The sequence below is a fragment of the Triturus cristatus genome, chromosome 7 (assembly GCF_964204655.1).
Source record: "Triturus cristatus chromosome 7, aTriCri1.1, whole genome shotgun sequence".
Classification (NCBI taxonomy): Eukaryota; Metazoa; Chordata; class Amphibia; order Caudata; family Salamandridae; genus Triturus; species Triturus cristatus.
Window position 1 is genome coordinate 1,742,925,608 of NC_140590.1, and position 12,863 is coordinate 1,742,938,470.

The 12,863-nt window shown below is 42.3% G+C and overlaps 1 protein-coding gene across 1 annotated transcript in view; it reads right to left on the reverse strand.

The window, feature by feature from the left end:
• The window catches only part of LOC146812974 (C-type lectin domain family 2 member D11-like), an 81,679-nt gene that overhangs the window by 56,832 nt on the left and 11,984 nt on the right, over window positions 1-12,863 (reverse strand). The window contains exons 2-3 of the mRNA XM_085614657.1: window positions 11,450-11,539; window positions 4,912-5,132 (exon numbers count right to left, since the gene is read on the reverse strand). Coding sequence (XP_085470783.1) covers window positions 4,912-5,132; window positions 11,450-11,539 — 311 coding nt within the window. The remainder of the gene's footprint in view (window positions 1-4,911; window positions 5,133-11,449; window positions 11,540-12,863) is intronic.

A 12,863-nucleotide genomic window follows, 5' to 3' on the forward strand; every position in this document is an offset into this window, starting at 1 on the left:
AATAAGCAGCAGACTTCACATATTCTCTCTAAGTCACCATAGAAATTGGAAAAGGTGGTGTAGGCTATGTGTAGGGGACTGGTGATCATTGTACTATTTCAGTACAACATCTTTTGCTTAAACAATTTCTTTACACATTGAATGTGTGCTGTCCAGTACAAATTAAATTATGCGTCCTCGAACTAGCTTACTTCGCCTACTGGTTTTGGAAGGTGTGGACCTGTCCCCATTTTCAACCAACAGGTCCATCTTGTCCCTCCACCGCCTCCCTTTTCTCACTTACACAGCAATGAATTTGCCAAATTAAGTGATGTATACATTATCTTTGTATATAACCCCCCTAACCCCCCGGCATATCCAGGACATGACACAATTTGTTAAAGAAAATCACAGAAAAAAAGACAAAAAGGATCAGGACATTTACCATGTTATTTCATCTTCCATTATTTCATGTTACATATTTTTTCTTTATCCCTTTTTAGGTGGAGCCTAGGCAGCGCGCATGCGCTGCATAGAAGACCTGCTGTAATCACTATATGTAGTGTAATCTCACCCTCTGCTTTCCCATTGGTTCACTCCTGCTTTGCTCTTCTTTGCTTGCTCATTAGTTGGTGCTCCCGATACATCACTTCGATTTTTCCTTCAGGAGCATCGCTCAACTACTGTTTTCTCACGCTTATACTGTTGATATGTGGCTTGTTTTTTTTCCGTTAACATGCTGGCCGCTTCAGGAGGCACGCGGCGTCTTTTCTTTAATGAACATGGCAACTGCTGCAATTTTTTTGTAATAGGCACAGCTCTTAACAGCTCTCCTGCTGGGCCTCTCTTCCCTATCCAATTTCATCTCTCAGTCCACAGCAGGAGGCGCATAGTGTAGATCTCGAAACACTGGGGCGCAAGTGGGCTGGAACCAGACAGATGGGTCGGCGCCTTGTTGGTAAGTGATATAAACTTATATTATGTGTATTGTGTGCTTCTAGAGGACAGGTGTGCACTTGAAAGCAGCACTGCTACTGACAGACTCCTGGTCATGCAAGTAATAATTGCAGTGTTTTGTTTCCCTGAGCAAGGTACTGGGTGGGGGGGTTCGGCTCTCAGAACTTAAAAACTGCACCATGCAAAGCCCTGCTTACCCCCTTCACGTTTCATTGGTGTTTTGTATCGCCCTGAAACAAGCATTGTTTGCCTTTCTAAAGCTCTGTACAACAGTTCATTTTTTTTACTTTAAGACATTTCTTGCAGTCGTTACTTTTTACGTTCAAAGAAGGTTGGAAGAATTTGTTCTGTAAACACTGCATGTCTGACAAGTGGATGCTAGAGGGAATTCATCTACTTGTAAGATCAAGGCAGTCAGTTTTATTTTTTTAAAAGAGATTATTTCTAAACTGGAAAAGTTTGACTAATGGCTACAACAGAACAAGATAGCTGTTTCTATTGTGCACGAAAGAGCTCTAGTGTGCAAGTTTGCCAACCGTCTTAGGTTTTTATTTCCTTATCAGTTCGCAGAACACAGCTAAGACATAGAAGGCTAGATACATAATGCAGTTTATAACTGTTTACTGGTAGCACAATCGTTGCCAATGGTTGTGGTATTTCGGGTGCCTAGGAGCTTAGTAGTGCATTTGTTTTATCTTTGCTCCTCCCAGCTGGCCCTACTCTTATGATAACTCGTTCCGAGAAGTGCACTTCATAGCTGTCATCAACAGTGATCACACTACATCCCTCTTTTATTTACTCAAATCACTGTAGCCCTATGCAGTGATACGTCTTTTCGAAGGCCTGACATTTCTGAGTTGAGATTGGATGCTGTAAAGTGGTATGTGCTAAGAGTGTTAGAAATTTAACTAATGTCAAGAGATTCTTCGTTGACGAGTTCTTCACAATCAATATCTTCTCTTCGTGACAGAAAACCATGTGGAGCTCCTTTCAGCTTTCTGGTGAATGATTTCAATGTCACTGGGTGTCTTTGTCTCTTGTCAGTGATCATGGAACCATGAACATTTATCACAGGTATTTGGTAAGATCAAAATAGTACATCTTCTTTTGGTGGTCAACATAGAGTCTCATTGCCCAAGGCATGTCAGCCTGGCTCCATGCTTAGGGCATGACACTCCTTTGTCTTGTTTTTCATTAAATTCTAATGGTGCTTCACTTCTTTTAATGAAGAGGGTGGAGAGGTTGTCCCATAAGTGATCCTGGTGTGAATCTTCAATCCAAAGAATATTTCTGGTGGGGATTTGCCCATAGAGCTATGTGGCATACCACAATACTCTTTTACTGTCTGGCAGAGCATTTGTAAAATCAGTTGTTATGTCAGTTTAGAAATGTGCCTGCCTGTTTAGGTATTTCCTACAGATATCTGTTAGCTGTCTTCTGCAGAAGACATATAGTGTACAATAGCAATACTTACAGTGGAATATAGATGAGCCTGTTGTTTATCACTGGTGACTATCTTGCCAATTTCATTTGTTTGTTTCCTATTCAAGGCCTTCCTTCTTCTTCTTGGGTGTGTCTCTTCCTTAAACATAGCTTGTCTGCCATCTTTTTGAGAGTGTGATTTGTATCATTTTATAGCTCACGTTAAGGAACTAATTTTTTCTTTTTCTTTGAGCACTCCATGGGAGCATGTTTTTTTAGGCTCACTTCCCCCTTCTTTGACTTCCCTCATCATTTGCCCTCTGTGTTCCCACGCCTCCCAATTCTTTATAAAAGCAGAGCAGGAGGAATATATATTTGGTAGGGTTTGATTTAGAAGCAGACTTTATTGAGTTGGCTTTGTTTTACCTCCTGCATTTCACATGTTGCATTAAAACCCAGGTCTTGGAACACAAAGGCAGCATTTACGTCAATGGGAGATTGGTGTAACCCTGTTCTTTCTGAGGTGGCATTTGAAGCAGAAGCTATACTTTGAGAAACTGGAAAGGAGATGTCTCTTTAGTAGGAGTCCTATAATTTTGCTCTTTAGGCTGCTGCTGGGCATGAATGTCTCTAGCATTTGTTTCAGACCTGAGTACTGTTTAAAGTAAATTGGGCTTTGCCAAGCATTTTCTATTAAATTCCAATTTAGTCTTTTTAAATTATATTCAGTTTCCTGCATGAAAAGAATAAGTTGAAGAATAAAGTGCACCATTTATTAAGATTGAAAATATGAAGTAAACACACTGTTTTGGGACGTCTTAATTTGTGTTTGCTTTTCCCTGAAATGTTTTTAGGTCTCGCCTGACCCAGCGCATGTGCTGGTCTGGCGAGACTTTTTGTGAGGGCAAAAAAAAATGCTACCATGGCCGGCCTAGAGCTACAGTGCATGTGCGCAGGCGTGCGCTGCGCTTGATCGCGAGCGCGATCACTTTCACTTTCGCGGCCGCTTTGATGTTCTCCGTGAGCTTCTCCGTGAGCCAATGCTTGTTGAATCTGCATTACGTGACTGCTTCAGCTAATCCTGCCTTCTTATGCCACAGCCCCTTGCAGTCTGACACTTGTGGTTTCACTTTTAACAATGCGCTTTGGTGCCTCGTTGAGCGTATGAAGCTTTATATAAGTGAAACATCCATCCATTACACTGGAGCAAATGGGAGATATCCTAGTCTGTATTTTGGAGGAGCTATCTCATGACATCTGCAATGGGCACTCCACAGGTCACCAGTCTGAATCCTGGCATACACTGTTCCCTCTTACATCCATCCTTTTCCATGAAACAATATGGTCCACAAAGCAAGGACTTTGTTATGTTGGGTATGGGACATCCCACGATATGCGTTTGTCGATGGGGGCCTGGGGGGTTAACAGATGGACACCTCCACTGTCGGAAACAATGGTTGCTGCGGTGACATTAGGGGAAAGTTAACAAGCATTGGCATAGCCAATAGGTCTCGCTTTTGGGACCTTATTAGTATTTAGTTATGCAGCATAATATCCTCGGTACAACAACATTAACTGTTGCATAGTTAAACACTTATAAGGTCCCAAAGGCGAGACCTATTGGCTATGCCAATGCTTTTTTCTTTATCATTTTATTTAACACTGCTTTACAAATGAGCATTGGTAAAGCCAATAGCTTGGCACTCTCATTATAAAGGAGCTACCTACTGGCTTTGCCAGTGATTTTTAGGTCTGGTTACAGGCAGCCATAGTTGTACTAACAGATTGAGTTGTCTGTTGCAAAATCTTGTTTTTCTTTTTTCAAAAAAAAAAAAACACACACAAATGTATGTAGCTATACATATGCTTATAGAAGGCCAGAGAAGAATGAGTATACTTGATGGTGAAAAAAACTGTGCGCTTGTTGGGATTTTTAAAATATCTTTTTCCTCATTTAAAGGTTTTCAATGTAAGATAATTCTCTGATCCCCCAGGCTTCTTAAATAAAATATGAAATGTCCAGGTGCCCTGATTGCTTCAAAGTAAACAAATAGAAAAAAAAGGTCCACACGCCTTTCTTTTTCTATTTCTATTTTTTACAAGCAATCGTGGCACCCGCACTTTACCTTTCAATGTTCAAAGCTAAAGTGTGGATGACACTATTGATTTGCAATGCAATTGCTCTAGCATTACTGAAAGTTTGAGCTATTGGCGTTGCAAGCAACGTCTATTGGTATTGCATTATTATTAGCAACGCCGATTGGCGTTGAATTATTATTAGCAAAGCCAATCGCTCAAACTTTCAGTAATGCGAAACCTATTGCATTGCAAATGTTTGTTATGTGTATCATGCGGATATAGGATGCCGCACATCAGTGCACGCTTTTATGAAATAGTTAACTAATAGAACAAGAGTGCTGGGCATGAACTGCATGGAGGCTGCAAGGATTCAGAATAAAAACAAACCGATAAGTGGATTTGCAAAGAAGTCAGGGTACATATGGAAAAGGGAAGCAAGAGGCAGAGTGAGGGATGGAGTTTGAAAATACTTACCAGTTCCTCCTGGGTGTCAATGACAGCCAGGGAGGAGTTCAGTGCAGTGCACGAGTCTTTGGCTTCCGCCCAGTTCCCTTGAACTTCCGAGAAATTGTAACACTTGTTCCCCTGCCGGATCCAGTCATCGCCACAAGGAGGCAGCACTTCAATGTCTTCTCCATTCCCTGCTGCACTGCTTTGTTCGGCCTCAGTCATTCTTTGATGAGAAACTAATGAAGCTGGAAGTGACATAAATGCAAAACCTACAGCTCGAATTATTTGTGATAAGAAAAATACAAGATACAATGAAGACTGCTCAAAGGGATAGGAGATATAGAGGATGGTGGAATATATTACCCCCTTGAACTTGGATCACAAGTAAAGATGATATAATCTTCATATACTTAGAAATTAGGGTTCCCTTTTTAGGTCTCGCCTGGCGTTAGAAGCGCGCATGCGCTGCTCTTGCCATGCGAGGGCCTTTTGGAATCAATACGGATTCCAAAACTTTCACGCGGACGGACAGAAGATGTGCACGCTCTGCGTTTTTGGGGATTACACGTGTCATCAGATAGACGAGAACAAAGCATGAGTTGCATGTTAGCGCCCCTCCCATGTCCCAAACAGCATCAAGCAGCAAGTGCGCCAGTGGCTTTTTTATTGATTTATTTTTTCAGTATGTGTTGTTAAGTGGTGCATGCTCACATTCCTAGACTCCTGCTGCCTGTTTCGCTGTAAGTGCTGATGTTTTCCGATGCGTGCACCAATAGCATTTCTCCTAAAATATCCAGTGCGTCTGCTAACACGTTTAGACTGTTGTTGCAGTGCCTGCAAGGATTTTCAGCCCTCTGCAACACCATGGCTCCCCTCCCATGTCCCAAACAGCATCAAGCAGCAATTGCGCCGGTGGCTTTTTTATTTATTTATTTTTTCAGTATATGTTGTTAAGTGGTGCATGCTCACATTCCTAGACTCCTGCTGCCTGCTTCACTGTAGGTGCTGATGTTTTCCGATGCGTGCAGCAATAGCATTTCTCCTAAAATATCCAGTGCATCTGCTAACATGTTTAGACTGTTGTTGCAGTGCCTTCAAGGATTTCCAGTCCTCTGCAACACTGTGGCTCCCCTCCCATGTCCCAAACAGCAATCGCGCCAGTGGCTTTTTTGTTTATTTATTTAGTAGAGCGCCGTAATGCCTTTCTGCACAGAACACCCCTCCCACCTCCCAAACATCAACCAAAGCGATGCCGTGGCTGGTTTCACTTTCTTTGTGTTCTAGTTCCAAGCTCCTTCCTCCCCATCCCAATCAGTCATTGGGCTCCAGCAGAGCAGCGGAGCCAGGGGTACAGAGAAGGCGAATTATACTGCCCCCTTAGAGCATGGGACACTGGTCTTTGCCTGCTCCTCGCATCTGACCCGGCTGTGGGCTTTACAGTCTAGTACCCTCCTCCCAGGTGCCCTCTGATTGCCCACTCGAACTGGCGTAGTTGTTGACACCGTGTTGTTACTGGTGCCGATGCGCAGGATCACATAGGAAGCGGCTGGGGCCCAGGAGCAGCAGGAGGCGACAGAGTAACATGGGCTCGTCTGACCCTCGCGCACCGCGCAGAGCAGCACTGGAGCCACATTCCGATATGCAGGGAGAGGACCTCCCTCTCTGCACTCATACAACACTGATTTTTTAGATTGCATCTTTCTGACTTTTTTCAGGTGAACCAGCAGTACGGTTTAAAAGCATTTCATTTAACTTTCCAAGGGAGATGCACTCTACGCAACTCAGCGCTTTTGGAGCAGTCCCCAGTTATTGTTCTTTGAGGCTTGCTCACTGTGAACCATCGCTGTGCTGAAGATAAAATGCTGCCCCTCGCTGTGCCTTTGAGCCACGCCGCAGGTACAGAGTTCATTGGGGGCGAAAATGCTTATAGTGACTAGCGGGCTGAGGATCTGCTTTCGAATCCCTCCCCCCTTAGAAAGTGTTGGGTACTCTTCGCAACTCAGCACTTTTGGAGCAGCCCCCAATTATTGTTCTTAGAGGCGCTCATTAAGTTAAAGCCATTTGCTTTGCTATACAATACCATTAGCAAAGCAAATGGCTTTAACTTAATCAAAGGCGAGACCTATTGCATTTCAATGCTTGTTATATATGTTTTCATTTATTCAAAGTATACTGCACAGTTATTAATGCTGTTGAAATGTTCATTTCAGTGTAATGTGTTAATACAGCTTACTAAAATATATTGTTTAAATGTTTAAGTTAGACTTAATATCTCATTTTCTAGTTATTATTCTTATATAATCAACAAGCTTCCATAGAACTTTATATCTTAATTTCGTGACTGTCAGAGCGCTGAAAATGCTTCATGAAAAATAAGTGAGGGAAAGCCTAACGGAGCTCATATATTGATTGTTTATTTGTTATACCTTTCAACAATGCTCTGTAAGAAGTACTTAAGCTTGGTTACTGTATTATTAGCTACAGAGGACTTTGTGCCAGGGAGCTCAGACCAGATGCTGAGGGCAACGCAGTCAAGAGCTGATCTGAAAACAGAATTTCTCTGTTGAAGGCTGTGCGAAGAGGCACATTCTATTCCCTGGCCAAGAATACTAGAGCCAACTTGAGACAGCTGCCTCTGCATGGAAACATTGCTTCTGTAGTTTCAAAAGTTTTTCAGCTGTAGAAAGGAGCTCTAATCAACTCAATAAGCTCCTTCATGTGCTAAGACTAACTTAGATGGTAAAGGAAGGTTGAGAAACTAATGTAGAATAATTCTGAATAACTGTAGAGATGTCACAATATGTTTTACTATTCTGTATCTTGGTAAACGTTATTGTCACTATCTTGTTTATTTTTATTATAACGAGTATTTATATTATGTGCACTAGGTTAGGCTTTAATAATAATAAAACTTTAAAAACATATTCCTAGTGTGAATGTTTGAGTCTATTCAGTATTAAAGGAGGCGACAAATAGCCCCTGTGAGGTCTCACAGGATTGATGGTGACCTTATGCACGACTCACTGATGTGATGTTCACTCGTTTGTGTGGAGGTTGCAGTCCAAACAGATTCTCTGCTTCATGTAAGTACTTTGACCAGGTCTTTACTGCCTGAATGTCTAGAGTATCCTTTTCCTGGGCTGTGCGCTGGAATAATCCAGACCACGTATCAAAGGGAGCCTGGAGACAGAGCAATGAGCAGGTAACCAGGCCCTACTGTTTTTGTTTGGACTCATTACAGATATTTGAACCTGCTACAATGAACGCATTGGGCATATGCAGACGCATGAGATGTGCATGTTCATGCATACCTTTCAACTTTCTAGAGCAGCAATTGAGAGAACTCGATCTCAGTGGTGGCAAGGGCTTCATCTGACCTTAGATCCCAGTGGCAAATGAAGTGGAATCACAACATTATTGACAAAGTAATATTGCATGACGGGGCATCACATGGCATTTTACCAAGTGGCTACAGCCTAGATAGTTGGTACAAATGGCCAAGGAATTATCAATTATGGAAGAAAACATGTTTCCATTAATACATACTTTCAGGAGCATAACACAGGGCCCACAGCCCCCAAACTATAGGGTTTCAGCAAACAAATGATAGACAGAATGCTGACAATGCAAACATTCACACCCAGTCAAAAGATCTGGGTTAAATCCATCGTTCTTTTGCCCACTATGCCACCCCAGTGTGGACCCAGCCATATGCAAATCAGTCTTGACCCTGTGCTCCATGGGAACAGTCTAGACCGAATTGCCATGCCAGGTCCTCCCTGAACCGGAAACAAGCATCCTGGGACCGGTTTCAGGGTACGTCACCCTTCTTCAGCCACGCTAGCTTGAATACAGTGGCACAGTGAGCAAGGGACCCACGTCTGGGCATATCCATCCCACTTAAGGCGAAAAGTGTTTCAGCAAACAAATGATGGATGGAATGCTGACAATTCAAACATTCTCCCACAGTCAAAAGATCTGGGTTAAATCCATCGTTCTTTTGCCCACTATGCCACCCCAGTTTGGACCCAGCCATATGCAAATCAGTCTTGACCCTGTGCACCATGGGAACAGTCCAGACCGAATTGCCAGGCCAGGTCCTCCCTGAACCGGAAACAAGCATCCTGTGACCGGTTTCAGTGTATGTCACCCTTCTTCAGCCAGGCTAGCTTGAATCCAGACTGATTTGCATATGGCTCTCTCCCTTTCATACAACGCAGCACAGCAACTTCACGTCCTGCGCTGTGTTAGTTGAAATCTATATAAATCTGTGCCTACATTTTAAATTCTACTAAAGGAAGTTGTAATGTTGGAGGCATGCAGCACTAACAGTACATGGCTTGGACTCAGCTCTTTGTGGGAACACAGGACAAGCAGAGGCTATTCTATCAATTGGGTCCTTCTACCACTGTTATCCTTGTGTTGCCCCAAAACTGAACTTAAACTGCATCACTTCACCCTCAACATAGCGAGAAAGAGCAGGCCAAGGCTTACTCAGTGAGGCAATGTAGGTTACACCTGAGTGAATCATGGACTAATGAATGAATGAATGAATGAAAAATGTATTGTTCAGTTATTAAAAACTTACAATTAAAAACACCTTTATACAATTTTTCTTACATTTCATGCATAATCGATTCTATATCCTTATTTAAAAATCACATAATTAAAAAGCACTATTCATCAGTTCATATACACTAAAAAAAAAACAATACTCATTGGCCACAGTTAATCAGTTTCTTCTCCACTATTTCTATAAACTTCAAAAGTCTGCCCGTGAATTGCAAACTTTCTCCTTGTAAACTGGCTATAACTGCTTGTCAACGTGTTCGTATCATTTGACTATTAAAGTCCGACCTTAGCAGCCTTCTATGTTCAACTATTAAAGCAGGACAGTTACAAATGATATGACAAATATCTTCTCTCTTGTTGTTGCATGTCATGGACTAATGTTTACGATGATGTCAAGCCACTGCTTTGTCTTGGTTGAAGGAAAAGGAGTTAATCCTACACACAAAACAAAGTACTAAATATAAAAATATGGCTTTTTTCTCCGATAATTCAGTAAGTTTGACCTGCTATCAGAGGGAAACTCTGATGGTGTGATAATTGTCACAGGAATTGGAACTAAGCACTTAACTCGTAATGAGTGCCTTTGTATTGGTGTGCCCTCTGTGGTGAATATCATGCTAGTGAGGACTGGAATCAGGCCCCTATTATTCCCGCTCAAGGCTTGTCCCATTGGAGGTTTTTAACTGCTGCTGTATGGAGAACAACCATTGTGCCAGCTTTGTGTTTACCAGTAATAAATTCTCGGTCCATTTAATAATATAGCTTTTATTGTTTTTATCGTGCTGCTATTGTAATGGATGATGGATGCGTATTGTAAATGCCTACGTTTTTTATTTTGTTTGTAAGTGTTTATTTTTATGTTGTACTTTTTTGATCTAAAGTGATCGAAATAAAGTCTTTTGAACTGAACTGAATTTACCAGTGATTTACCTTAGCGCTCACTTTCCCAGACCACATCTTGGTAGTCTTGCAGAGGCTTGACTGGTGCTAAAAGTAATTGAGGATGAGTTCATCAGCAGCAACAAACGCAATCTCCTCTGCCCAAAAAGAAGAGGTGGAAGTCCATTGGGGTTTAGTTATCCCCTGAAGCCCATGCTTCAGGATCGCGGTAATAATGAGAATTAGGGTGCCAAAGCCCACAGCAACAGTGATGCACACCATGAGTATTTGAAATGGGAAACTAGTGATCATGTTTTTTGTTTCGTTTGACTACGCATTTGGGAGCCTTTAGAGAAAACATGCGGGGTACTCAAAGTCCTTCAGGACAGCGGTTTTCCCACACACCTAATTCACCAAGGTACTGAGCAATGACCATCTCAGTCTTGTTAGATGCTTAAAGACAGAAACCTGCTGAACAGTCCTAAACTGGTAAATGGGCCAGGTACACTCAAAAGTAAGATGGAGACCGCCATGGGCACACTGAAAGCACAGGTGGTCACCACAGTTCTTCACAGCACAGTTCCAGCCCATGGGGCTGTTTCTCCTTTGCTCTCTGTTTATGCAGTTCAGGTCCCACCTTTGATCACCCCCCTTCTCTACTAGGCAGCCGATCTAGGCAGTGCATTACTTTGTATTTACTAAACCACGCAAAGGGGCTTTGCGTGGCTTAGTAAATGCCAAAAGTAATTTTGCGTTGGAGCTGTGCAACAAAAGTGACTCAACCAGACACAAAACCATAGTAAATGTGAGGCCCAGATTAGTGCACCATGAGGAAGGAGACTTCATCGCTGTGTTTGTTGCACTGGACAAAAGCACCTGAAGCGATTTTTCTAATATTTAAATATGTGCCCAAAAAACAATTCTATCAAATAAGTTTCTTTCGGATATAGACTGCATTGTTTGGGATTTACGGAACATTTAAAACAGCCTATAAAGTTTCTGTAAACGGAAAGCACAACCAGCAAAGGTCACTTAGTGACACACTTCCTTCCAAAGATGCACACTACCTAAGGAACAATATACTTTACAAAATGGGAAGGCGGTCACTCACCTAGGATGATTATAATGAGTAACAACACCGCTATGACCACCAGCAGATGTATTTTGGAGACTCTTCTCAGAAAATCAGGCAACTTGCGATCTAAGAAAAAAGATGTGATTCAAGTCGTAGTAAACACGGCTCAAGCACAGGATTACGCACACTTTCATGAAACAACTTATATTTTAAATTCAGTACAAATGAAAAGTGGCTCTTGTGTGCTTTTCAACTTTTCCCCAGACCCCTGTGACCCTTCACCTCCTGTTACCAATGTACCAAAAGCATAGACATTAAACTATACTCCGGAAACACAGATTGTCTACATCTTCAGAGGACCAGAATTTCGGTCTATGAGGATAATCAAGTCAATTTGATTTACATAGTTTTTGTTCTCTTTAACATTCACAGTTTGAAGATTTAGGTACAGTAGCAGCAAGCACTGATTTAAAGAGGACAGCATATTACACATCTCACCAGTATTGTTAATGATCCCTTCCATTTCTTGAAGTTTTACTTATAATTGTTTTAACCTTTTTCTGTTTGTTAGTCATTGGGTCTCTAGTTGGCAGAGGTATGCTCCCTGTTCAAGAAGGGACCACAATCCTAGTCAGGGTAAGTCAGCTGCACACCCTAAATTAACCTGTGCTCGCCCTCTGGTAGCTTGGCACAGAGTAGGCAGGCTTACTTAAAGAGACACTATGTATTTGTGCAACACTTCATACAGTAAAACTGTGAAAACACCATACAACTAGCATAGGGAAGTGCATTAGGTTTCACCTATGTGATAAATAAGAAGGTGTTTTTTGTTGTAAGTTGTCTTGATCACACTCATAGGTCAGTGTATGTGTCACTCTCCCAAGCAAGCAGCAGACAAGTTCCCTACCCCTGCCTCACCCCGCCCCCTGTAAACATCATCAATGACGTCATTGGAGGTTCCGCCTTAAACACTTAAGTGTTTTAAAGTTGAGGATGATACTGCTATCTATATTGTAGCTTCAGTTTTTTATTAGAAAGGTAGATCTAGGGACGCCTTTTGGCCGCGCATGAGCGACCTCAGCCTGTATGGTTAGGCGTTGGGTGCGGGTCCCTGAGAGTGCTTTGGAAAGGATTAGTCCTCTGTCTACTTCGAATGGATTCCACGTATCTCTATTACGTTCTGACGCACGCGTATGTTCATAGGTCTGAGGGTAGCGCTGCAGCCCATGCGGTTTGCAGCGTTTGCAAGATATGGCGTACTGAATGGCGTGATTCAATCTCGATCCCCACGTAAATGTACACCAGGTTCCACCACTGTGATTATTAAAACCGGCTAATGAGAGGCGTTGGCCTTTATGAAGGAGACCGTTTGGTATAAATTGTCGGACTGATTGGCGTGTTTTAAACACGATTACAATGAGAGGCGTTGGCCTTTATGAAGGAGACCATG